Genomic DNA, 27,592 nt, shown 5'->3' with positions numbered 1-27,592 from the left:
CACAATTCCACTGGCAAACTTAGCTCTGTACTAAGGGACTTCAGCTCTAATGCTTCAGCCCACTGGCAGTCAGGCTGCTTATAACTATAGTGGTTGGCTCAGCCTGAGGTACCACTTTCTTTCCTGAAGTCCCTGGGAATCGACAAGCAAGGCTGCCTCCTCCACCGATACTCCCAAGCTTCTTGCTTCTGCTCTTTCAGCCCCAAAGCTATGAGCATCTCCCCTGAGAGCCACTTTGAATTCTTATTTCACTCCAACCACAAGGTAATTACCAGAAAATAGGTGATGGTACAAAGGAAGCAGCCACTACAGGTCTTTGCCAGTCCCTCTACCCAGAAACTTGGAATATATGAGCATATAGAAACCTAAAGTTTTAGTGAACAGTGGGGACTCTTTATGGCACTGGATGTTCTCGTGTATAAGCCTGAAGTGATTTATGAACACAAGATTTTTTTGACATTTGGCAGAGCTAAAGCTAATATCAAACAGAGTGAAAATGACTCTCTAAGAGGGATAATCATGCCACTGAACGCCATTTACTCTGGTTGAATTGCTTGTAGCGTTTGGTGGTTGGTGGCGCTTAGACTGCCGAAGCAACTCTTTCAGTGTTTCTCTAATTTTGTTTTTTAGCAACGCATGAGATTCCTAACAGCTGTACATGGCCACTAATGCTGCACTTCAGAAGGGATGAAGGTGCAATGAAGTAAGGTCATGCTTCTAGTTTTTGAGTTGTAACCAACACAAGTGTTATGCTCAACATAATAGTTGCTATATGTGTGAAGACTTTAGGAATAGGGATGATATTGCTGGAATTCACTACAGTTCTTACTGGTAAGAAGAGTAACAGGTAATCTCTGGGATTGGGAAACACTGCCCATAAACTTGCACGTACAGTCTGAATCCAGAGCGTCATGATCTAGTTGATTTTTAGGTAACATCCAAAACACGTTAACAGCAACTTATGCAGAACTGTAACAGAAGGTAAGACACAGAAGAAAACAAACATAAACCAGACAGCTTGATGTCACACTGGAATAGCCAGATTTCTTCGCCAACTTTACACAGTGGTAAGAACTAATCCTGAGCAGCAGGTGAGGCCTTTTGGCCCTCTGAGCAAAGAGGCTGTACCAACACCAAAATCTGCAAGGCAGCCAAAAAGTTGAATTAGTCTTCATTCTGCTTGTGAGTAGGAGTAAATAGCATCACCCAGTTGGTGATGGTCATTATTTTATCTACTTTGTCATGTATTTTGTGAAAACTAAGGTGAAAATAGACACAGCTTGTTACTGATGCTTACTAGCAGCGATGGTGGTTAGTGAACCTCCTCAGGAGAGAGGAGGTTCGTGAGGTGCGAGCAGATACCCCTGGGGCTCACCTGAGCTGCCCGGAGATGGCTTTATAAACACAGATTTCCTCAGCTCTCCACACAGAAGTTTTTCTCCTTGACGAAAAAGCCAAGACCCCTGTGAGCCGCGTCTCGGTGGCGCAACGCTCCCGGCCAAGGAGGCTCTGGTTTAACATGGCATTCGCTGCCCAGACGGCCCCGGGCGGCGGCCGCAGCCGTTCACACCGTCCCGCCGAGGGAGGAGGAACCCGCCGCTCCCCCGCAGGCCGCCGATCCCCGGCGCTGAGGGGCGGGAGGCGGCGCGGAAAGGCGCGTTGCCGCCCGCGGCGGGCGGGGTTACACAATCCCCGGCGGCAGGAGCGCGGCGGCCCGGCACCGCCGGCTCGAAATGGCGCCTTTCCTCCGCCGCCCCCCGCCCGCACGGCACAGCGCGCCGCCGTCCTCCCGCCCGGCCTCTCCGGGCCTGCGGTGCCGGGACAGGGTCCCCGCGGGGCTCAGCTGCCGGCCCGGGGAGGGCGCTCCCGGCCGCGTTGGGGACCGGGGCTCCCTTCCCCACAGACGGCTCCTGTGGGGGCTCCGCCCTGGGCCTCCCCCCGTCCTCCCCGGGAAAAGCCCTCGCCCTGCCGCCGGGCAGGCACCGTCCCCCCTGCCCCTTTCCTCGCCCTCGGTGACGAGAGGCTGGCAGGCGGCTGGCGGGGCCCCGCCGCCCCTCGCCGTGCGCGGCTCCCCGGGACGGGTGTGACAGGGCCAGCGCCCGGCCCGCTCCCGCCTCAGCCAACGCCGCCGAGACCGAGGGCGGCGGCCGCCCGGTGGCATCCCCTGCGGCCGGGGCCCAGCCTGCCCTGCCCAGGCGCCGCGACCCAGGCGCGCCGCCGGGGCAGCGCTCACGGGACCGGCCCCGGCCGCAGGGGGCGGCGGGCCGAGCGCCCCCGGGGGCGGGCCGGGCGGCGGCGCGGCTGAGTGCCCGCCCGCCGCGGAGTGGAAACGGGCGGGGAAAAGTTTCTCCGTGCCCGGCCCGTCCCGCCCTCCCCGCGCACACACGCACTCGCACACCTCTGCCGTGGCAGGCGGCGGAGGGGCACTTTTGAAAACCATTTTCTTTCCACACCCAGTTCGCTTCTGACATCATTTCTGCAGGAGGGCGGGCGGGAGGCAGCCGCCGCCGCCGCCGCCAGACGGTCGCAGCCCGCGCGGAGTGCTGCCCGCCGGCCCCGCGCCGCGCCCGCCCCGCGCCCGTGAGTAGCCTCGGCCGGGCGGGGGGCGCGGGGGTGAGCGGGGCGGGGGCCGCGGCCAGGGCCGCCGCGGGGGGAAGGGGTGGCTTTGCCAGCGGGGGGGGGGGGGAGAAACCGCAAAAAAAGGGGGAAAAATACAAACCGAGGGGTTTGTTTACTACAGAACAAGTTTTATTTCGGCGTGTCGGCGGCCGCTGTCCGAGCCGCCCCTCGGGGCTGGCGGGCTCGCTCTGACGCCGGCCGGGGGGTGCTGCCGCTGGCCCCCCTCCCTCGCCCCGGGGCGCTCCGGCCGCCGGCCCCGGGCGGTCCGCTCGGCATCGGGGGAGCGGGGCAGGGCGGGAAAACTGGGCTCGTCGCAAGTGACTCAGAGGCCGGGCCAAAGCAGCAGAAAGTTCGCCGTCTCCGCAGGATGGTTTGTTTTTTTTTTTAATGTACTCTAAGTGGAGTTTGCGTATACTACAGTAACGTTTGATTGTTCTTGGCAGCTGACCCCCCCTAGTGGAAGGAAAACACACTTTTATATATATATATAATTCAGTGCAGATTTCGGTTTACAAAGTTTTTGCCAGCGTTAAACGTTTTTCCACTTGAGTCAAACTACAGTTTTAATAAGCCAGTCTTTCTTTCTCATTGGTGGTTGTTTTCTCTCTGTAATGTCCAACTTATACCCGGGAGGTTACGTGCCAGATACCAGACAGGCAGCTTTCAGTAACATGGGTTGCTTGTAATATTGAGTATTGAATTTTAGAGGTCAGCTCCTTGTTTGGACATCTCGAGGAAGAATAGTGCACCGCTGTCCTTTCCTCAGCAGACATACCCAGGGCTTGCTCCTACTCACAGAATGCTGCCACCAAGAAACCTGCAGTTCGGCCGCTCCATTAATTTCTTGGCAGAAATACTTTGTTCACGTGGTGCAGGAAGGTCTTTTTTTTCCCAACACCTGGTAATAATATGTAAATGATCAGTAGTTATTGCAGTGGAGCATCTTAGAAGTATCTTCTGACTTGATACAGGGCTGTGAAGAAACCCACCGAATAGCTGTAAAATACACACTAGATTTTCTTAGAGTTTTCTTTAGGAACTTTGGAAGTAAACAGCTGTGGTTGGCTAACCTCCATCAAAAAAGAAAAAGTAGCACTTACTCTTCACTAACTTTCAGATGTACAGTGCTGGTATGTTAACTATGTAAAATAACCCTTCTTGCGTGCCTGAGCAGATGTTTTTTCTGTCAGATAAAATAGTCTGCAATGACTCTTCCATCCAGACCTGCTCTCTGATGTTGATTTTGTGGTCTTTGCTGTCCAGGCAGGGTAGGGTGGTTCAGGAAAAGAGCTGTGAGGCTGGGCTGCCAGGGCTGAGGTGGCAGGTGGCTGCCGAGGTGGATAGGCAGGAACCCACACAAATGGTGGGGGAGTACTGGGCATGAGTTTCAGTGAGGGGAGAAATGCGAATTGCAATGTACTGGAGAGTCCAGCTACTTTTTAGTAAGAGAGTGCGTGACATATTAAATGCCATGCTAAGGAATGCAGCTGAGGTATAGGTACTTACCACAGCTGGTAAAATCAAAGTGGGAGTGGAAACAAACGTATATGGAAAACATGTTCACCAGAAGCTGAAGTTTATTCAGTGTAAGATGTAAGGACTTGACCTTTGCTTCAAAGACGTTGAAAGAAAGAACTCTTGCTATCCTCTGCATCCCTTTGTGAACTCATAGAATAAAGTTGGAGAACAGACTGTTGGGATACCTGGGGGAAGATTCATCCTCCATGCTGAATAAAGATATGTACAGATTTTATCATGTCAGCTGCATGACTGACGTGGATGTTACCAGAGCTGTCTGCCCAGCCAGGAAACCAGGAGTTATTCTGCTGATAGCCATCAACATTAACTCAAGGTGAAATGCAGTAATACCATGAAAACTCTTAGGAGGTGATCAGTTTCTTGTTAGTATGCTCATTTGGGAAGGAAAATGGTGTGTTAATATTATTTAAAATAAAAACAACATACTGTCAGTAGACAAGACACTACTGGTGTTGTGTTCTTTATTTGTGGTCTCTGGAAAGACTTCTATCATAAGCACCCAATCAGTGTTGATTATGCTGTGGATCTGCCAGTGAGGAAAAACAGTGTATTCTATTTGCTTACACAGATTTAAAACCTTGTTAATAAAGGAAGTTGTTCAACAGACTGAGCAGGTCAAGACTGAAAGCTGCTGCAACATCATTCTCTTAGACATGGGTTCTGTCTCAATTCTTAGACGCTGTAGTTATTGTTTCTGGCCAACATTGCTTAAAAGAAATTAACATCTCTACCTTCATTTTATCCCTGCTTTGAGTTAATGCACTCTTCACCCCTTGATTTATTAGCATCTCTCGCTTCACAGTTGCCTTGTATCTTTCTGTTACTTCCATTGTCGTGGCTTTTCTTCTGTTGTCTTGTTTGTCTCAAGGTTGTTTCTCATCTTGGGTTTGACGTTCCTACAATGATTAGGAGAATGTTGTACTGATGAGTCCCATATGGATATTTAGAGGAGCAAGACCTTCCTCCACTTTTGCTAAGTATATTAGTCGTAGCCTGTCTCCTTTCATAGTGCTGTTTCCCTGTGCATTTAAAAATGAGTTGGATGGCAGCACAAGGAGACTCTTCCCTTTTCACCTCAGTGGTTTGTGTGTATTTTGGTTTTCCACTTACACTTCATGTTCTATTTGTGTCTTGAGCATCATGTAAGACATGACACCACCACATAAATCAGTACAAGAATGTATTTAATTAAAGAGATAAGTAGGTCTCTGGGGACAAGATCTTTCATATTGCTAGCTGGCAAAAGATGTAGTTTCCAGGTCCCACTGCCATGTTCCTGTGGGAAGAAGACCCAGCAGAATGAGGCACTGTGTTATACAGGATCTAATAAGAAAGAGATTTACTCTGAAGTGTACCAAACACTTTATATAAAATCCATGTGATACTTCAGCACGGCCAAATTTGAAAGTAGAAAGGAATGCACAGCTTTTATTGAAATCAGATCAGTCTCAGAGGGAAAGCAGGGGAAACATAAGCACAGCACTAAGGAATTCCATTCATGGAGCTGTTCAACGTTTGTTAGGATTTGTTTGTTTTTTGGATGCTCAAAGCAAACCAGTGATCTTTGTGGTGGGGTCTCAGTCTTCACTATTTTTGTTGGAAGCTTTACTATGTTAGAGAGAAGATAATTTTGTAAAATATATCTCAATATGTCAGGTGATGCTCATGACTTCACTGGGAAGATAAGCATCTTAATTTTTAGAAAATAGATCTTGCTGGGTGGGATTCAAGAGAAAGCCTGATGGCTTGAATTCATCCATCAAAGGAATTGTTATTTCTTCACTGAATGGGGAAAATGTAATTACGCCTTTTTATTTTGCCTATGAAGTTTCATGGGCAGGTTTAATGATGGTGTGTGCCTGCCAGGTGAAGCCTCATAATTTGGGTGTGACCTTAAAATACAACCCTCTGGCTGCGTAGAGATGTTCACAGGAGTCTGTAGGTGGGGCAGAAAGTGGACTGACTCAAACACCCCTTAGAGATGGCTATAGGATATATATTTATGGTTTACTTCACTGATTCTTAAACACTGTGCTGTGTTTGGAATTGCACAGGCCGCAAACAGCCAAGGTGGGCAGTATGAACACTCCCTCAGGTGTATAATGCAGGTGTTAAGTGTCCTGAAATACATCAAAATTATGGCCTTCTTCCAGGCAGAAGGTGACCTTCCGAAGTCCCCAGATACCCGTTTGAGATGCGTGTGCTGATGGTGGTCTCTGCAGTCAGTCTGCAGACTCATCTGGTCTCTAAGGCTGACAGTTCTCAATCCACGGAAGCAACAAACCAGCCGCTTAATTCAAACGCAGAAACAAACCGAAGTCTAGAGACTGCAAGAAGAGTCTGATGTAGAGCTGAAGAGAGCTGGCTGAGCCTGCCCATTTGTCACGTGCCGGTGTGTTTGACGGGGCCTTTACCTGGCACTGTGGCTAGTAGGAAGAGATGTGGCTCTGCAGTGACCCAGGCGCCGTACGGGCAGCCAGCCTGGTCGAGCTGGAGCCGTAGGGTAGAGCAAAGCTGACGCAGGTGTAGCGGGAGGTGACTGGGCTCTGCTTCCATAGAGCAGCCAGAGTGTGGAAGAGCAGTGCAACTTGTGTGCTCAACTGTGCAGTGAAACAAGTGTTGGAAATCTTTCTACCTGAGCTGGTAAAGTTCACATGGCAACCATTAAGTTTTACTTTAATTGCACCAATTACAAATTAGAATGTAAAAGTGACATTCTGAAGGTAGGCAGAGTATTAAATCCAATCAGATGCTACAGTAGTGCTGTGAAACAAAATAGTAGTAGTTGTGGAAGAGTTTGCCCTTTTTATTTTATAGCCAACTGTTGTAATGTCAATAGAGATGTATTTTCACACTCTTGATAGATGATGTGTAAACTCTGAAATAACTAAAACCAACATTTCTCAATACAGAGCTAGTCAAAGCCAAATCAAAACAAGCAGTTTGAAAATTTTACAACAGTGAATGTAACACATTTAATTGCTAGCAATTTCCATAGAGCATCTGCCAAAGTTAAAACAATATCAGCTTTCATTTCTACTGAATTAAACGCATTGCTTTCAAAGACAGACCTTTTCTGCCTTTGTTTGTTGGTTAATTAGGTGGAACAACATAAATCACTCGAGTTGTTCTGTTGTATCTGGAATAATCTCTGGATAAGCAGCAGTCTGCAGTCAGTAGAGCGCGGGGTCTGAGATTTGCTCTCAGAACTATATTAAATAGTCTAGAGTTAATGCTGCAGGTGTGCTTTTTTTTTTGCTTTTCATTGGATCAGACTGAGGACACATTTAATCTGTCAACCTGATGAAAAGGTCTGGTATTATACTTGGTCTGTCCCTCCCTGCCCTGCTGAGGTATTGAACGGGGACAGCCTTGACACCAAAATGTGGCCACACAGGGATTGAGCAGGGGTGAGGCCGGGCCACACCTCAGTTCAGTTATTTGCTTAAGAAGCAGGTTCCCAGGAGGCCTCTCATAGCTTGAATAGCTTATTGGTACTCCCCCATGTCATTGTCCCAGCTCCATGAAACGGCTGTCTGATTCCCCGAGCCAGAGGCAGGGCCGTGCCAGCGGGCTGCAAAGAGCCCGGTGTTCCTGACCACTGCTCCTTAGCGTTGGGAGGCAACGGTGGCCCTTAGGTCACCCTCAGAAAAGGGGGACAGGCCTCGCTTGCTCTTTGTAGCTTTACCGCCCACCTGAGGAATGAATCCTCCCTTGAAGCTGATTGTGTGCCGTCAGTCCCATGATCACCGCTTGTATTACTCCACTGTACAGATCAACAGTCGGCATTGCTCCCAGTGTTACCTGGAGTCCTTAAGGACGGGAGAGAATTGAGCAGAGTGCCAAGGGCATGGGTATCATGCACAAGCATGTTGCAAAACCTATGGCGACCTCAAAGAAACTGTTGGGATAGCCTTCGCAGGAGGGAGAGCTGGAGGGGCCGCTCGGGTCACCAGGTCTGCTGCCCTGCCAGCACAATCACTGGATCACATAATCCCTTTTTTGTGGAGGCGAGTCTTTTTTTCCTGTGCTGTGGTGATTGTAAGGTTGTTCCAGAACCTGACAGCTCTGAGTTATAATTTCCATCCTAAATGTTCTCACACCTGATTTATAGCCATTTATTTTCGTCTTTAGGTTAAACAGTTCTTTTTCCTTCCATGTGTTTGCCCTGACCTGCAAGCAAGTATATCCCCATCTTTGAAAATGAACAAGTCAGAACGAGAAGTTCTTGTCTTGTTTAGCTTAGGAAAACAAGCTTTTAGTACTTTTAGACCAACTTGATTGTTAAGAAGGTTTTAATGTATACCACAACTTTGTTTATACTGAAGTGGTATCTGGTACGCAACTTAAAGCAAACTGGCTGAACACGAGGATGCACGGAACGCCTGAAATGGTGTGCTTTTTTCCAATTTCTAAGCGAACAATTAAGCTCTACCCATACATACTTCAAGTTACAAGCATTTTGTAACGTGTTTTGCAGATGCCTCTGTGAAAGCTGAGAGAATACGTTTATGTTTTGTAAAAAACCAGAAACTACAGTATACAAGCAGTTCCTTCATTCAAATCACTGCTGGGTTTTCTCAAACAGTATGTGCCCTTTGAGAACTGATCTCTTGAAGAGATGGCTTCCATGGGGTGTCTTTCATTAAAGACCGGTTTTTGTCAGCATTTTTCCAAAGGCTTGTGACTCTCAGCATAAACTGAAGGTGGATGAGCAGAGGGCGGAGGGCACAAGCAATGACTATGGTGGGAATTGGAGATGAATTGTAACCGTTTCAGGTGTTACTTAGTAATGAGGCAGCCTACCTTACACCACTGTGGGTGGCGTTGGGGTTTAGAAGCAGATGTAGAACAGGTTAAATCTGAGATGATGATTATCTAACGTAAAAGTGCAGTTACAAGAAAAAGTGCTTTAGGGAAAAAGAAGAGTGTATAAAAGATTTACTCCTGAGGAGGATTCTGGTTTGTGCTGCTAGAGGAGGATGAACATTGTCTTTCTGCTGAACACACGAAAACATCTAAAGAGCAGTTTTGAAAAGATGAAGGCTTAAAGACTATTATTCAAATATGCCTGTAGTCGAGGGTCTGTGGGTGTAGGTAGCTGGCTTCTGTACCTGCTAAATTGTCTTCTCATCGTATAGTGGCTATTACATTTCTTTTCCAGGTTTTGCTGGAGTATGTCACTACAGCTGTCTTGAATCTTTTAAGCTTGAGGCTCTTTTTTAGGATTTTCAGGTAAGACGTCACAAGGCTCATTTTCCCTGAAAGTGCCACTTCCCCACCCCGCGACAGGGCATTGTGTTCGTGTTTTCCCATAGGTCCTGCCTGTTTTCTTCTGCTCAGTTTGCCCACAAAGGCTTCATGGCAGAGTGACTTCCCTCGGCAGTGCACACAGTAGGGCCATAGTGAAAGGAGTGGTAGGGCAAGTCTAAACCCGGTCCGAACTTGTTTGCAAATAAATGACCGACAGAGTTACAGAAGTGGCAGCAATGCTGGCATCCCTAGGTCAAGACTTTATTAAAAGCATTCCTAAGAAATTAGAGACATCAGCTTCTTTGGGTCTCAGTACTCAAGGCTAGCACTTTGCATTTTTGCTGCAATTTTTTTCTTGTTTTTGTTTGGAAATGAATGGGATAGCAGGGTTATAATTTCCCAAACTTTGGAGTTCTGACTTAATAGCTTAGCTCTAATGAGGAGGACAGGGTGAGAAGGTATGGAGGAAGATCTGCCAGGCCTAGCTGTAAGCACGGTCTGTTCTACTTTTGGTAACGAGGTGGGGTTTCCGAGGAGGAGCTAAGATTTATTGTTTATGAAATAGATTCAGAAAGAGCTGAAAAGGTGCTTCAGTATCCACACATAGGTGATAGGTAGGCCAAGAGCATGAGCTTATTCACTGTAAGTTTACTATTGTTCAGGGCGTCCCACGCAGTACCAGTAGGATGGACAAACACCCAACTGCCATAATAACAAAAGGCTTTATTAAGCTATAGGTGCACATTTATATTAATCTTGGTGCACACAAAAAGCGGACCTCAGGGCTTTGGTTGCAAGGCAAGATTTTCTGAAAGAAGCTGGATAAAAACTAGGTCATACCATATCTTGCCAGTTTGTCTCCAAGCCCCTGTATTTCGCTATTAAAATACAACAAGCCGACTGCTTTAATTGTGCTGGAGGTTGCTGGGTCTTAACACAACCTGCTGCAAGGGCACCAACAAATCTAGATCTGGCAGAATGACCCTACTTTCGTTTTCTGCCATTGAGTTAAAAAAGCATAAATGTTGTAATTCAAATAGAGCTCTAGAAAATACTGTGAACTAATTTTTGCTGTATTGATTTTTTTTTGCCTACATACAGTGATTGTGTGGAGGGAACATTGTTTCATTTCCTTCTGATTTCCTTGCTTTGTGATGAAGGACTTTGAAAAGCAGCTGGAAGTGTAAGTGAGAAGATCTCTTCCTTCCACATAAAATAGGTAGCACGAAGAGCTACGGGCTTCAGTGTGTTCTCAGTTAACCGATTGCTTGTCAGCAAAAAGAGCTGATGGTATCTTTGCCATCTAGGGGCTGACAGGACACTTAGCCCTTTTGATTCAAAGTCCAGTGTCAAGCAGGGGCCTGAAATTTTATTTCTTGATGAGCGTACATTGTTCTTCATGCTTAGCTTCATATCAGGAAAAAATTGGGTGGGAGCCCATCTGCTGCGTAGACTGTTACCCTTATTTTGCACTTCCCTCCCGGGTTCCCGTTCCATGTTGTAGAGGTCTAGTCAGAGCCATCCAGCACTTCGTGGAGGTTTGCTAGCTGGCTAAAGAGGTCACTGGTTGAAAGAGGACATACTGTTTCTGTATTGACTGTTAGCTCTGTAATACCTGAGCGTGAAAACAGGTCAGAATTTGAATCTACGCCTGAACATGAAGAATAGGTCGGCTGGGGTCCAGTTCTACAATATGTTTGATTCCCTGAAAACAGAGAATATGTGAGCGTAAATACAGAGACTTCCACATCTGTTGGTCAACTTATATTTTTAATTACTGAATTACACTTACAAAGAAGACTTTAATAAAAGAGAAAACTCATTTTCTGTATAGTTTGTACACCTGTGAACTCTAATGGTAGCAGGTCACTTCATGACCTGAACTAGAGAACTATCAATACGTTTTTCAGGGATTACTGGCAGCAAAACCTTTGCATGCTGTTTATAAATCTACATGCAATGTTAGCTTCAAGATCAGCACTTCTGTCCTATGAAATGTTTAAAGGCCGGTTCCTTAAAGTAAGTCTCCCAAGTCATCATCTAAAATAGAACTAGATTGCTTTAGTTGTATTTTCTTTTCTTTTCCAATATGTGTTGATGACACAGGAAAAAATAAGAAGGAAGGGTACAAGGATGTGCTTATCCTTCCCAGAGTTCTCCTTGCATGATAGAAGGATTCTTCTGTAGCTGACACGGAAAGGATCCAAATGTCTCACAGCCGGGGTACGTGCACAGCAGCACTGAGGACAGTGAGGATGGGCTGCTGCGCTGGGCACCTCTGTCAGGCCAGCCTGGCAGCTCGGGCATGTGGCCAGGTTAACCCTGCAGCAACAAAAAATGACAGGCAGGTGGTGATCCAATGGAAATTACTCAAAGAATGGATTAATGTACAGATACCGCAGACTGTGAATAGGGTCAGAGCAATGGTCAGCCTGGAGAACACTAAAAGGCCAAAGTATAGAAAGAAAGTATAAGAGTTTGGATATTATCTGTCTCGTTTTAAGGAATATAACTCAGTAAATTATATCTGGTAATGTTGGTGTTCCCAATTGTTAAATTAACTTGGGCAGAAGGAATAATGAAATTGGAGTGAGTTGTTTCAACTGGTATAATTATTCCCTTGGTGTTAAATTTCCTGATTTTCTTGTCCTTTATGTTGTTTGATATTTAGGCATTAGAGGATTGTTGAAATCCTCAAAGCTTTTGCTAGTTTGGGAGAAACTCTGCTGTCTGAACTTAGTTCACTTTCGGTTCCAGTTCTGAGAATCACCAAGAAAAACAGAATCCTTCATATTTGGTAAAAGAAAAAAGTTAACAGTATCACTCTGTTCCTTATAAACCAGGGAATTTTATGCAAGTTTAGAGGCAACGGTACAGGCAAAACATGAGCCAACTCCTGAGATCTGTCATGAGACACCATGAGATGTGGCACAAGAACACTGAGCAGAACGATGTGATTATCATGTAAATCCAAACATCTTATGATGCATCACAAGATGACAGACTTCTCATGCCACCAGTATACAAGCTTTTTCTTCTAACTTCACATATGCAGACTTAATTATAGCACCGAGGGGCAGAAGAATTGATAATTAAGAAGGCTTGCTTTCATTCAGTTTTAAACCAGTGACCTCAAGAAAGTTCAGCTGAATTGAATGCTTATTGATGGCCCAAAGACTTGCTGTTCTAGTTGTAGTGAAAAATCTGAGTGCAGAAAGCTGCAGGTATGGTAACTTGTTTAGCAGGATCCTCTACCCCTTCTTTTGGGTGTGTCTTTCCAGCACACTAAACGTGGGTGATGAGCAGTCTGCACACCTCCAGCCTTGGTCTGTACAGAGCAGGAGCTTTTCTGTCGTATTTTCACCGTGTTTCTAGGAGTATAAACCAGGATTGTCTGTGTTAAGATTTTTTTCATACATGGACTCAGATGAAGATGGTACAAAAAACTGACTTGATCTTAGGAAGTGAGGGCAGCAGGCAGTGTGGTAGGATAAGGTTTAGCCTTCTCAATGCAAATGAGCACAGGATAAACATACTGTACTACGTACATGTTTCTCTGGTTGCAAAAATCAAATATGCACAAACATGGGAAATAGCCTGGCAGCAGGATTTAACCGCATGGGAAGAAATGAAAGCATGGGTTGTGGAGATGACATCTGGACTGGAAAGTAGTGATAAACCTTCTGCTAACAACTGTCAAAGGCAGAGTTTTCCTTTTTGCTTGCTTGCTGTACTAAACAGCAGAAAAAGTTCAAATAGGCATGTTTCTTTGTACTGCTGGACATTAAAGATAAACTTTATCTTAAAGATAAACTGAGGCTTTTTTTGTGTGTGGGGAGTGGACTGTGACATAGGGAGGCAATCCAGTTTTGTAATGTGTTTGCTTACTACAGTACAGAAATGTAGGGAACCCTGGGCTGGATGCTTCTTTTTACTGTGCAGTTCTGTGATTGTAGTAGTGTTTTATCTTGTAAAAAGGTACTTGCCTCTGCATGTCTAGAAGATTATAGCAGAGGCCCTTCTTAGCCACCTCTTGTAAAGCACATCAGGCTCTCATAACGAAAGTGCAAATTGCTGCTTCCAATAGTCTGTATTACTGAAAAGATGAAAGATAAGTGTGACTGCTGCATTTATCCTCCCTGAGCAAAATAAGGTGGCACTGGAGTATTCCCCAGAAACAGTTCTTCTGCACTAACTGAAAAAATCTTTGTTGTTAATATAACTGGCCGTCTGTTTTCAATGTGTTTTGTGTAAGTGTCCTGCAACTTAACAGCATTTGTGGGAAACCCTATTACCACAGCAAATCTGGATGTGTTCAGTAGGATTCTCATAACTTACTCTTTTTGGATTCAGTGGCAGTCTGCACTACTAACTCAGCTGTACCTGTACATTTCTGCCTTACAATGTACTTTGTAAAGTGGTATTAAATGGTGAGGCTTGCAATTGAAGAATTCATGTTGACATCCAATGTCATTCTTACTATAACCCCAAAATCTGTTTTTAATGTCAAGTGATGAGCTAAGTCAAATTTTATGTTCTCTTTTGTCAGAGCTTTGCTGGTGATTAGTATATGGAGGTTCCTGAAATAGCTACAGATTGACAGGAGAGCAGAGCTGGAAGGGGCCTCTGGAGGTCTCCAGTCCAGACTCCTGCTCCAAGCAGGGAGTTAGTTCAGGATGCTCTGGGCCTTCAGTCAAGTTATGAAGATGCCCAAGAATGTCCCACAGCCTCTTGAGCCCTGTTCCAGTGCTTAATCATGCTCATTAATATAATGAATACATTTTTCACAATTGGAATATTCCTTGTTGTAACTTGTGACTGTTGCCTCTAGTCTTTTCATCATGTACTTCTGAGTGGCTCCATCATCTCTATTAAAAGACAACTATAGTGTGTCCAAAAAGCTTTTCTTTTGTGTGTGTGTGTGTGTGTGTGTGTGTGTGTGTAAAAACTATTAAAAGATTTCAAACCACTCTGGGAAATGATGAACAATATCTGCTGCATCATCCCAGTCTTCGTCCATGCCTAAAGGCAGCGTACTTAAAAATCATGAACACCTTGACTTGAGAGCATAGTGCATATTACTTCGAATGATAGAAAGTAAAAAATGACTGGGCCCAGGAAGCTTTTTTTGATCAATAGAAATATTTTTACCTATAATCAAGAGACTAAAACAGAAGAGTTGAGCAGAAAGAGAAGAGCAAGACTCCTATAAGAGCAAGAGACCTTTTCATAGCAGCATGTATTAGCACTGATAATAGGGCAGTGCTTCCAAAGCTGCAAAACAGCAAAAAAAAAAAATACTACAGAATCCCTCACATGACACATTGATACCAAAGTTTTACTTGAAGAGTCTGATCATTTCTATGCATCTTCTTAATATAGTTGTTTGCAGATGCTTGTTCAGTGCAATAGTATAAAGTACTAGAGTCCCAAATTTATGTGATTTAAAAATGCATTTTCTGTTCTTATTAACAACCCCTTTTAAGCAATATTTTCTTGTGGCTGCATACATTAAAAGTAAGAGATGATAGGATTTTAATCTAACCCAGATTGCTGGTTGTTCCATCGAGCAGAATTAGCCAGGTTAAACAGTAGGGCTAGCTTATTTGTTCTTGCAAGTACTCTCCATTTTGAAAGAGCGAGACAAAAGCTGCTGCCAGGTGGCATGTGGTTGGTTTGGCAAGCTTTGGCAGGGGTTTTAGCAGCTGCTAAAAGAACTGGGAACAATTGTGAACCTGAAGAGAGCCCTTGAGAAACAGTTAATGTTGAATAAGAAACAAAGAGAACTACAGCTAGTATGCAGAATAGGATGTTACCAAAGTGTTTGGTTAGTAATAAATTATTAAAGTAAGAATTCTGAATGTTAATGCAAACAATGTTCTCTGTGTGAAAACATAACTGTGTTCTGCCCTTGCTCATAGAGGGAGGAGAGGTACCCAGGCAGGCTGTCCTCAGAGGATCGGGGAAGGAAGAGCTTCTTGCTGAGGGAGTGGAAGGATCTTGAGTCTCCAAAATAAACTTTTAAATTCCAGCATTGTCTGGAGTGGAGAAAGACTGGTGCTAATAGTGCCCCCTGAGAGATGAAGTCCAGAATTTCTTCCTTGAGAGAGATGCAGATACCGCAGGAACTTCTGCGTCATTGCTGGCTGTGTCTTAGAAGGGAGCTGCTCTTTGCTTCCTGCGCACAGGTTACACAGAGTTTAGCTGGAAGACCCTCCTGCCCTCGTTACTCTGTGCGCAGGCTGTGATGAACCAGAGAGACTCCTTGGTCTCCACGGGAAGAGAAAGTTGCTAGGAGTGATGGAAGTCCACAGATCTTTCTGTGCACTTCTGGGATCCCTGCTCAGGCGTGACAGATTGGGTTACAAGTTCTTGTCTTTTCCTGATATTAATTATTTGGAATTGGTCTGTCTCCTTCCTTTCCCCCAGCATATTTAATTCCCGTATCTGTGTATAGCTGTTGCAGCACTGTGTGCACAGAAGCTGTAGCAGCTCATGAAAGGAGCCATTGCAGCAAGTCAGGAGGAGGTACCTAAAAATGGCTGTTACGAAGGTTCTTCAGAACAGAAACATCAACTTATTGTTACTGTCCTTTATTTTTTTGTAAAGACAAAACAAAAAACCTCCTTCATTTAAATCTTGGCTTTATTTGGGTAAAACATAAAATGGCTTCTCCTCATCACCCATACACGTTTATCCATCCTCTTTGAAACACTTCTGTTTATGGCTGAAAGCAGTAAAACAAAAACATTCACTTGATTGAAGATGAAGTGGATTTTTCTGTGCTGGCAAGTCTTGATTTTGCAAGATTGGTTTTAATTAGCTTACATTTTTCTGTCTCTCTTACTTTATGATGCTTCATGTAATAAGATGAAATTGTATTGTTATTCTTAAAATAATACTGAGTACAAGTTGATTCTCTCTCCTTATATGGCAGATGACTGTTGCATTATTGTCTGCTTAGATACCATCTGTGCAACCAATGAAGCTCAGAAAAAAACCCAGCCACAAGATAAGAGAGTGCTGTGTGAAGACTGGTACATTTCACAATGAAAATATTTTGATGTGGCATTATACAAAACCACAAAATATCTTCTTTTCCTTCTTCCTTCCTTTCATTCAAGAAAGGCTCGGTAGAGAGCCATGAATGACATTTCTAGAAGCAGAACTAGATTCAGAGGATCTTGAGTCATACAGCAGAATCGGCTCTTTGGAGGAAATTACCACTTTTGTTCTTTGTTGTGGCTGAGAAGGCAAAGTTTAACAGTGAGAAAATGGGAAGGAATAAAAGCTTGAGTAGCCGCTTTCCTTATTTTAGGATTTGACTTAGCTTTCCCATACAGTCATTCCAATGAGATACGGATATAAGGTTATCCGATCAATTTTCATTTTCTCAAAAGCACTTTAAAACTGTTTGGCTTTGTGTTTGTTGTAACGCTGTGCTGCAGTGAAACGCTACTGGGGTGTGGATGTAAAGGATTAGTCTGGAACTTCTAGTCTCTATTCAGCGTATTCATACCCTGTCTGTTATCTTTTTGTTAAGGTTTTGCAGAGTGGTTGTATTTTGGCCTGATGAGAATGCCAGTAGAGCTGCTTTAAAAATGCTGTCAAAGTAGTCCTTTTATTTGGTTAAATTCTCCGTGTGGTTCGTGATTCTAGTAAATGGCAGTAGGGGAGAGAGGGTTAGACAAAAAAATCATGGAAGTCTTAAAAAAAAATCATAACTGCCCTTTCTTCTGTTTTTTTGCTGTGTTATGTGGGTGGGATCTTTTGACATAAGAGAATGTGTCCAAAGCAAAGGAAGTGGAGAAACATGCATTAATGTACTGATGAGTGGTAACATGCAGATAATACTACAGAATGGTGCACATTAAATGCAAAGAAAATACCTGCAAGACAGCAGATGCCGTATAGAATATAACATATATTAATTGGCAAGCATTTTTACACAAAAAGAAGAAAAAGATAATAGATATACCACCAATTGTGCATTTCTATGTATTAGTAACAGTAGTTTTCCCTAAGCTATTTGTTATATTTCCTGGGGATTCCAGTTAAAATGAAGTTTGTGGTTCCTTTGTACATAAGAATATTTTTTTTTCATTTGAGATGTGAAATGATAATAAATAGGTTAGATAAGGTATGAAGGTAATAGGTAGACTATAGACTCTATAGTCTATAGTGACAGAACATAACATAACTAATTGGATTATTACATGACTAATGGGTTTATTCAACCCTACCAGTCAGAGCAATATATTGGAGAAAATGGTAGCCTTAAGTCATTCGTCAGTGGATAAAACTTGTAACTATATGAACAAAGGACAACCTGTATGAAACCTAAGATACAACATAGCTGTTACTAAATCTAGGAGGTAGTTCTTGATGCACTTAATTTTGTTCTACAAGCATCCTTTTGAAATCTGCCTTTCTTCCTACTTTGAAAGCATGGTTGAAACAAGACCTTACCGAAGCCAGTGGAAATTCTAGCATCACATGCAAATGAGGCTGTAATTTGAACAGCTCTTCTCTAGAAGTCAACATGAAGGAGTGTTTTATATCCTTGCTGGAGAAGCACACAGAAAGAAACGTCTGTGTTCTACTCACTGCAGCCATCCCACTGACAGGTTGCAATATGCACCTCTTGGCTTCATTTCAGGTTGTGATTCATTTTAACACCAATGATGCTAGTTACGTATCACATATAACAAACAGAAAGCTGTTATGCTGATGAAAACTCTGATTATGTGAAATCTTTTATCTCTGGAGAAAGAATGTGTGCTGTGGACTCAAACTGCCTATGACGTTCCTGACTCTAACAGCACCTCGCTCTGAAATACACTCGCACTGACCTTGACTACCCACAGCCACAGTGAAATAGTGTGATGACAGGTGGATCAGTTAACAGCTTTTGAAGACTGATCATATATGTTCTTATTTTTAACAGATTTATCTCCAGCTAAAGCCTCCACAGATCAAGGATGTTGATTCTTCTGGCTTTCATTATTGTGTTTCACATAACCTCAGCAGCACTGCTGTTCATCTCAACTATTGACAATGTAAGTGTCATTTCTTCTTTTTTTCTCTCAAACACACAGGTGTTTCTTTGCTTCATAAAAATGAAGTTATTCTTCTTTAGTTGTCTTCAGCTTGCTTATTGAAAGCACGTAACTTCGTTAGGCACACTGCTCTGCTTGCACCTTTTTGTTACAAAAATGCCTTGAATACGCATGTTGCTGGTATACCTGGATAAGACTATACAAGAACATGCCATACATTTGTATGGCATCATGTTATAAGCCCACATTACGCAGCTAATCTTCTACCCTGTGAGATACTTGGCCAGAGAGTATATTTACAAATACTACCATGCTTGTAGGGTGGAGTTACGGGACTCAGTTCAGCTAGATATGAGGGAAAGGGGGGGAAAAATCTGTCGTCCTTTTGTGTCGAGTACATGAAGTCAAATAGCTCATGATTAATGTGTGGGGATAATTTCAGTCAAGGTATGCTTTGCCTCAGAAGTGGTTGTCCAAGATGCCCAATTAAATCATGAAAGTGACACCATGAATTTATCTGTTTCCATTCAGTTAAGCAATTTCAGCACATAGTTTTAGAATAATTTATGTTGCATTCTTCTCAAATTTCCTTTTTATTTTTGTGACCAGAAAGAATTTACCTTCCAGTGTTTACATCTAGCTCTTAATTGAATTTTCCTCTTTCCAAAACAGCCCACTACCCTGATTGGTACTCTTAACTGTGCACTGGAGTCTTTCTTTTTCTAATAGGGTCGGTGTATGTACAGGCTTTTAGGATTAACAAAATCGTCTGCTGAAAATACTTTACTGTACTCAGTGAAGCTGGTTTGAATCCCATAGTCTTTTCCAAGACTATGCTCCAAGTGAAATGATGTGTTACCCACAACTTTTTATTGCAAAGTTGTACAAACTCAGATGTTATCTTTCAGTTAGCTGGTTGATTTGTTCTGTTGAAGTAGGTCATTAATTGAGCACTAAAGCAGGTTGTCTTACCCTGCTCCTTTGAATATTTAGAAAGCTAGGACAGTGGACAAAGCAACTTATTCTTAGTTCGGATCTGCTACATACAAATCAAATTATTACAGAAATAAAACTCCATGCACTCTGCTTTGTGTCATTGCCTACTTTTAAACAATTACGAACTTAAACTGTGTAACCACCTTCTATTAGATTTTATCATCTTCAGAGGCTTTTTATAGTAAGGAAAATAACTGAAAGGATTATATTGTGCTCAGAGCTGAAAAATAATATATTTAACTTGGACTGCAAAATCCAAATGAATGGCATCCTGAGAAAGTAATGCTTTTTCTTAAAACACAGTGTTACTATTACACATATGCCTATTGTCGTAATATATTATAGTTTTTATTGCAGTATTGTTTGCAAAGCTGCACAGTAAGGTGTGTGGTTTCTGGAATGTCTCTTTAAGCAGGAGATGATACCAGGAGTCATATTTAAAAGTCGTATTTTTCCAGCTCTAGTCAAAACAAAGGCCTGGGTAGCTATCGGAATGGGAATGGTTTTCCTGAGGAAATGCCACTTGTGTGGGGTGCTTGCAGCATTTCTCAGGCTACCGTAAAAATCCATTCAGTCACTGTAGTACTATTTTGCATTAAATGTTAAACATCAAAATAGAAATACAACAGGAGGATCTTAATTTGTCACTAGCCACTTCCAGTCAGATGCCATAGTGTACATCCTGCATTTGCACATTGACAGCACAGCTACATTAAGTGGAGATTAATTCAATTCAGTGTCAGGAACCAGAAAATTTATAGAGGGCTTCTGTTTCATAGATATATATCCTGGTATTTCCTGCGAATTAAAAAATGCTGTGCCTTTAAAGAGTTGTGCATCCTAAATAGGATGAACAAAGCAGATCTTGTCTAGATATCTTAAGGAGAAAGCAATTACTGACTATCCAAAATTTCTCCCCGAACAGTGGAAAATCCCTTGCAATTTGGGATGTTTAAGGTTGCCATCTATTCCTTTTTCTACCTTATACGGGTCTAAAATGAAATGACATGTGAATAATGATATACCCTTTATTCCAAAATGCTATTAGATCTCACAGTTAGTTGAATGGTTGATTATCAAAACTGAACAGAAATTTTTTCCAGCTGATTTGTCTGATCAGGAGACACTGGGACAACTAAAGAGTTTTGTAGTTTTGGTGGCTTTTTTCCTGTAAGAGCTCTTTACTCTTATTTTGCAGGCCTGGTGGGTAGGAGATAATTTTTCTACAGATGTCTGGAGAACGTGTGCCACAAATACTAGCACCTGTACAGCTATTACTGATCAATTCAGAGGTGAGTGTCTCGCCATGCCTATGTCTCGGTTCCTTTAGCAGGAGATCTGGTGAAATCGCTACGAAATTAGCAGGGGCAATAATATATTTTTTCAAAAAGCTGCATGCTCTAGCTGCTCAGGTCTTCTAAAAACTTTAATACTGTCTTTCCATTTTGGAAAAACAAACTGTTCCAACAGCTTCTGTAAAAGGAAAACAGAGGGAGCTGTCAGGTGCACTTGAAAGCCCAGTGCAAGAGAGTAAACACAAACTACTAACAGCGAGTGCTAAAGTGTTCTTAAAAAATTACATCAGGTGATAACAGTGAAGTCATCTGAAAGTGTGGCTGAAGTGATACAATTTGCCTCAGAATTGAACTTTAACTTCCAAAGAAAAACCAAAATAAAAATACTGGCTGCGTACAGGGATGGGGGAAAAAGTGAAAGAAAGTCGGAACACAAGCTGAAGTTTTAACAAAGAGGACTTAATATACAGCACAGCCTAACATCCCGCTTTACAAAAAATAAAAAAATTCTCAAATGTTACATTTACTTTATTTCTATACTTTCAAACTTTGTGCATATTAAAGAGGTAGATGATTTGAAGAGCCATGTAACAAAGTAACTTTGCTTTCCAAGCATCAGGTTGGTTTAGAGCATATCTGTGCTGCAGTGAGATGATCCATTACACACAGGCATATCTAAGCTAACACGAATTTAACAAATTTGCATTTGATGACTGTGTTACTATGCATTTATTGAAATTAGTTACCCGAACTAGCTAGATTATGAGTAGCTCAGGTATGTCTGCTGTTCGCAGACCTACTAACTGCAGGACAGCTGTGCTAGAGGAGAGGTGCTGTAAGGAGGTTGTCTATGTAGCTCGGCTTGGCCCTATTACTGCAATCAAGTTACACAGAGCAGCTCCATGTAGTTACAAATTTATTGTTACGTTAGCTCCTAATTATAGGGAACTAATTGACAGGATGAAAAACCTTAATCAACGGAATCTTTTGTGCCAAGTGTGGCTATCCTGTCTGGTGACACCTTATCGGATACAGTGTCCCCAGGTCTGGTGAGAGGCTCGGGTCTGCACTTGTAAACCATTTGGGACACCTGGCAGTTTCACTGTGCTTTTAGTACGTAGGTGGTAGCAAAGGATGTGGTGCGGCGGAAATAGTCTCTTCAGTATTTTTATTCAGTTTCATGAAAAGCTTTTAAAAGTCCTTAAAGCACTGGCTGTTCTAATACCAAGGAAGCAGAGAAGAATCACCCTAGGCAGTGCATGCACAACTGGTTTGCTGTATCTGCTGAACTCCTACTTACAGAACACAGCTCTGCCCCTCTGCTCGTTGCAGGAGTAGGCAAAGAGAGAAACTGTATTTTTAATCAAGGCTGCTTTTGTTTTTGCAGAATATCAATCGATTCAGGCTGTTCAGGCCACCATGATCCTATCTACTATTTTCTGTTGTGTGGCATTTCTGGTTTTCATTCTTCAACTCTTCCGTCTAAAGCAAGGAGAAAGATTTGTGTTAACCTCTATTATCCAGCTCCTGTCATGTGAGTGATTTTTCAACACTTGTGATTTTAATGATGTTTACATGAAAGTAGGAAAGGGAAGGGGAAAAAGATTTCAGAAAGAATGAGCTGCATGAGAAATTTGTAGGGCTCTTGAGGTCATAGCTTATCCTTCATATTTGTTTAAACAGTGAACTGCTCCATTCTGTACCCTTTAGGCAGTTAAAACATGGATCACATCACTGCTCAGAATAAAGTCATTTAAACTTTGAAGGGAAAGAATCTGAGATTCTGAACTGCTTGAACAAATTAAGTAACTCTGTAATTGTTACAGGCAGGTACTTCCTTAATTTTTTGTTAGTCTTTAAAACTATCCAAATGTTTAGAATAATTTTGTGTTCATCGCAAATGACATAAATACACAACAGCACTTCAAATTTAATCCGTGCCAAAGAAACTGCAAACATGTCCAGAAATGCTCCCAGTTTAGTTTGAGGATGGGAAATGAGTGTCTGCAAAAAAGGGACATTGGTGGAAGCAGCTGACAGAAGAGAGACAGTGAATAGTTGCTGTACATATTGATAATCTTTTAATATGCTAAACTTTACTATTTTCTTCCTCCTCCAGGTCTGTGTGTTATGATTGCAGCTTCCATTTATACAGATAGGCATGAAGAACTACACAAGAGCAATGAATATAGCATTGAAGTTTCTAAAGGCCAATATGGCTATTCCTTCGTCTTAGCCTGGATTGCATTTGCCTTTACTCTGATCAGTGGTGTTATGTACCTAGTATTAAGGAAGCGTAAATAAACATCAGCAGCTAGTTATTTCTGTCACTGCAGTACAAAACCAAATTCCAGTAACCATTTTGTATATAATCATTTACATGGTTTTGTAGTAAAGGTATTGTTTCTCTAAAAATGTATTGTGTTCTTGATATGAAACAGAATAAAAAAAAAATGGCAGGTTTAATGGAATGCCTGGCACCTACAGGTCAGGGGTCTGAGCAGGACAGAGCCAAGTTGTTTCTTCTACGTATTTCATCATCATAAATGGTTTTCCCTTTACTAGCCATTAACAGTTCGTTCCTGGCCTCTAGTAGATTACAAATAAAGCCCGTGCAAATTAATTTGTAAGCAATATGCTAACTATATTCCTGGACTAGATGTATCCCTTTGGGATAAATATAGGGGGAGTAAAAAATGAGATCCAGATCACAGTGAAAAAGCGAAGAATTACAAAAGCCCAAAGCTGCACTCAGTGCGTCTGTTCTGGCAGAGAACTAGTGTTCTGCTATTTATAATGTGCAGTAAGTGTCATCAAGCTTTTATTAAAACCACTTGCTTCGCAAAAGTAAACAACTCCTTTTTGTAATGCAGCAAATGATTCTTTTTCTCTTTCACGTTTAATTTAAGCATACAGAGCCTTTAGTGGGAGAATTTACCAGCAAATTCACTGCACAACTTGGGACTGTCATAGTCTGAGCAGTAAGAAATACCCCACTCAGGTCCTACATCCCTTTATTTTTGCATTGTGCATAGTCTTTCTGGAAGGAAGAAAAGGAAAAAAAAAACCACATTACCTTGCCTACATCTGCAAATTTCTAAGCAAATTAGTGATCAAGCAATGCCAAATTTAGGTTTTTACAGCCAAACTCAACACCTTTATTACACTGGGCTTTTATTATGTAGTGATTTCATGGCTAATACATCATTTACGAAAGCATTCCTTGAGTCTGCCCATTAGGAGATAGGCCTTCAAAAAATTCATTCTAAATTCCTTTGTGGATTTTACTTGAACTAAACACTTCTACTAAATAAATCAGAGCGCAGTTACTATGCTTATGAATTCCAGGATAGTTTTGCAAGATAAAATGACGTGGTGATTTTTGTTTGTCAATAATTTTGTGAGATCAGTCTGTACTGTAATACCAGGCTTAACTGTTGAGCAGTGTAATACTGGCTCTGGCTGATGGTGACTTTGGAGTTGGGCGATCAGTGTGGAGAATGAATGAAGTGGGTTTTTTTGGTTAGTCACAGCTTTGATGCTTGAATATAGATTTGACTTTGTAAGAGCACTAACCATGTATTTATTTCAGTATATTCACTACGGCTGGCCCAATACACAGGCAATAAAACAGTAAATAGGTTTTGAATGAGGTTTTACACTTAATGTAGAACAAATTCGTTATTACAAAGTAGTGTAGCTCTACTAAAGTTGATACTTACTGCATTATACATCAGCTGATGGTCTGACCCATTCCTTCAGATAATTCATCCTTGATTTCTCACAAAGTAAAAGTTCAAGTGCATAACTGTGTAGGAGCTGTCTCCAACATGAGTAATAGGTCGTATAGTTCCGTCTCCATTCCTTGAACATCCTAAAATGCTTTGGCATGTACTACTTGCCTTTTGGGAGCAAAGAAAGCCCAGCAAGACTCTTAAATTAGACGAGTAAGCAGGACAACACATTAAAAGTAATAATCATAGTAAAAAACCCAAACCAGTCTGAGCAAAATGCGTTCTCACCAGTCTAGCATGATGCTACTATTTTGTCAGGTTTTTTTTCTCTTAGTGGGAATGCTCTGAATTTCAAGAATTAGTACCCTACTTTTTAAAAAAGTGTTTCTACAATTTGCTGAATACATTTCAGATTCAAAACCTGAATTCTGCTAGCAAGCAAAATTTGTCTTAAATAAGCAGTTGCAGGTTTAAGGTTGAAAGTAGATAGACTATTAGCTAGGCATTTTGCTAGTTTTATTCAAACATGAAATAGTAAGGGAAATTCTTAAGTAAATACAGATTAAAACTATCTAGTATCTAGAAGACAGTCCTGTAAAATTGTAAGTTAAGCTGTTACGTCACTGACTTGAAGAGAAGCTTCTTCAGTTTCTTGCCTTGATAATGCTCGGGTCATTTATACAGCAAATATTTAAAATAAAGGTGTATATATACATGAACACGCAGCGTAATTCCACAGTAAAAGATCTGTCCCTTTAATTAAAAGTGAAAAGCATGCACACCACGGTGTACAAACAGCAGCATACACATGATGCCACATAAAACAGAATAGATGGGAATGTTCTGCATACCAAGAAAACAAATGCCAAAACAGTTTGAACTAGAGTTTTAACAGGACAAACATATTTTAGGATATTCTTTCTACCTGATATGCCTTTAAAATATACCATTTTCTATGCTCTATATATTCTGAAACTGTACATGAAAATAAAGCTAAAACAAATTCTTGTACTGTAATAGCAAGCTCGATACATTTAGCAATCTGACCTTGTCTTTAAGCTTGGGATATATTTACACAATGTTGGATGAGAAGAGTTGAGTATTTGTGTGAACAGGTAAAATTAAATTCTTCCTGCCTGTACTAGAACCACAAGCTGGTTATTTCTGTCCTTTGTTGAAGACCTTCCAGGGTAAGCAGAGAAAATATTAGTGTATTGAACATTTAAGTGTATGGTGTCAAAAGAATAACTACTGAGTAATGCAAGATCCACAGATGCTCTGATAAGAAGTTTAGTTGTAAGGTGGTTTTTTTAATCATTTGCAGAAACAGCTGTGTATTTAAGATTAGGTTGAGTGCCTTGACCATGTGAGAAAATAATGTTAGAAACAGGCCAGTGACTTCTGTATCTGCTCTGGTCCAAGCTTCAGGTTTGCACTGAGATGATAAAAGTACAGATGGGTTTGTACAGATTGATCCAAAACAAGCCTCCCAACTCCCCAGAAACAGTTTCCCAAAGCCCATAAAACTTCTGCCTTCTAATCATAGTGAACAAAAGGCAGAAGTCCAAACTATTGAAATATTCACTAGCAGCTGTGAATCTACGTTGGCTTTTTTTTACCCAGCAAGTAAGCATCTGAAAGGCAGTACAGGAAACAATCTTGGAAAACAAATCTAGAATATTTATGTCAATCTACTTTTTTAAAAAAATACGTATTTTTTAAATGTATTCCATTCAGGACAAGAGAAAATGAAGTTCTGCACTACTTTGCTATGAGATATCTTTTTTAAAAAAATGCATTTTAGGTGACAGGAACTGTGCTGCTTAGGCATTAACTATTTTATTACCCCAGCTACATCAACAATTCATTTTACATGGTTCTTAATGGCTTCAAAATAATGGAGGGACTACAGCAGTGTTGTCTTACCTTGAGCATTGTGGAAGCTTTAGACAGACAAAACAGACAAAACAAAAGAATCCTTCCTGTAATTTTTAAAAATAGGAGTAAGATGAGCCGCTACCTTTCCAAACACTAAAGAGAGCTAAAATCCCTAAAATCATGGTTCATCAATGCCACTGAAATAAAAAAAAAAATATGAAGCTGAAAATTTTATTATATTTTCCATTTCTTTCATATGTGCAATAATCCCCTCTGAAGTAATAAGATGAAAGAAAGTGAAATGTGGAAGTAAATCAGTTTTAAAAAGACTTCATTTTCAAGGCTGTAGAAACAAGCTTACAAAATTAATGGAGTGAAGTTCGTAACAGACTAACAAGTAGGAAACATAAGGAAATTAATAGTGTCTGCAGTACAGATAATGCTTTGACTCGGAACTCACTGCAGGTAACTATAGTACTTAATAGTGGAACAATAGTAGGCCACTTGCTAAGGTAGTCTGGGTCTTCTAAAGAGTTTCTTAAGGAGTTATAGATTGTATATCATAAAATGGTCTGTAACATCCACATACATCTTCTCATTGAACGACAAAGTAGTACTTTTTTGGGATGATAACCTGTGGTAAACAGCAAGCCATTGAAAGTGGCAAAGCCCTTATTTTGCCTATTTTCTTCCAATGTGATGCAGAATTGTTACAAAGGTTTTCATGGAACAGATACAAGTGGTAACTGTGAGGGAAGCACAATTTGGATCAATTTCTGTAAGGGTCCATGACAGTGCAATCCCCTTCAAATTTTGCACACAAGCCACTTTCAATTTCAGGATTCCGAGGAGGGTCTTTGAATTCTTCAGCAAGCTCTGGACAAAGAGGGATCCTTGGCAGTAGAGGAAGATGTGGAAATTGCTTGAAAGTCTAGGTACCAAGACAAAACCAGCTGTCATTTAAACAACAACAATAACAAATAAGCCAGTTACACCACTTGTTTTTCATACTAACTTAGCTTCATGTAAATATATAAACTTCTGAATTGTTATGGTCTGTATTGTTTCCAAACTAACAAAAGTGTCACAGATTACCTGATGTTCATGTATTAATATTCAGCATGTTGCTGACGTTTGGTTTCTATCTGTCCAGTAAGCTTTTCCCCAAAGTAGAAAATATTCCTTTCACGCTAGTAATAACAACTTAGAACAACTTGTG

General features: G+C 41.8%; 1 protein-coding gene across 2 annotated transcripts; it reads left to right on the top strand.

Moving 5' to 3' along the window:
* The first annotated feature begins 2,276 nt into the window (after window positions 1-2,276).
* On the top strand, window positions 2,277-25,512 carry EMP2 (epithelial membrane protein 2). Of its 2 annotated transcripts, XM_075164949.1 has the most exons (6): window positions 2,332-2,580; window positions 9,323-9,393; window positions 18,359-18,470; window positions 20,665-20,758; window positions 22,149-22,295; window positions 22,881-25,512. In XM_075164949.1, exons 3-6 carry the CDS (start codon window positions 18,393-18,395, stop codon window positions 23,063-23,065), a joined length of 504 nt encoding a protein of 167 aa, XP_075021050.1. In that variant the 5' UTR covers window positions 2,332-2,580; window positions 9,323-9,393; window positions 18,359-18,392; the 3' UTR covers window positions 23,066-25,512. The 2 variants fall into 2 exon arrangements, with proteins under 2 accessions (XP_075021049.1, XP_075021050.1); XM_075164948.1 differs by lacking the exon at window positions 9,323-9,393 and having other exon boundaries at window positions 2,277-2,580.
* Window positions 25,513-27,592: the final 2,080 nt, after the last annotated feature.

The sequence above is a fragment of the Calonectris borealis genome, chromosome 16 (assembly GCF_964195595.1).
Source record: "Calonectris borealis chromosome 16, bCalBor7.hap1.2, whole genome shotgun sequence".
NCBI lineage: Eukaryota > Metazoa > Chordata > Aves > Procellariiformes > Procellariidae > Calonectris > Calonectris borealis.
Note: the sequence above shows the minus strand (reverse complement) of the source record. Positions and strands in the feature narration are given on the sequence as shown.

Excerpts from the sequence above, each read along its gene's own strand:
- EMP2 (XM_075164948.1), top strand. The coding sequence starts at position 18,393 with ATGTTGATTCTTCTGGCTTTCATTATTGTGTTTCACATAACCTCAGCA. Across the intron at positions 18,471-20,664 it reads TCATCTCAACTATTGACAAT|GCCTGGTGGGTAGGAGATAA; the intron begins GTAAGTGTCATT and ends CTTATTTTGCAG. Across the intron at positions 20,759-22,148 it reads TATTACTGATCAATTCAGAG|AATATCAATCGATTCAGGCT; the intron begins GTGAGTGTCTCG and ends TTGTTTTTGCAG.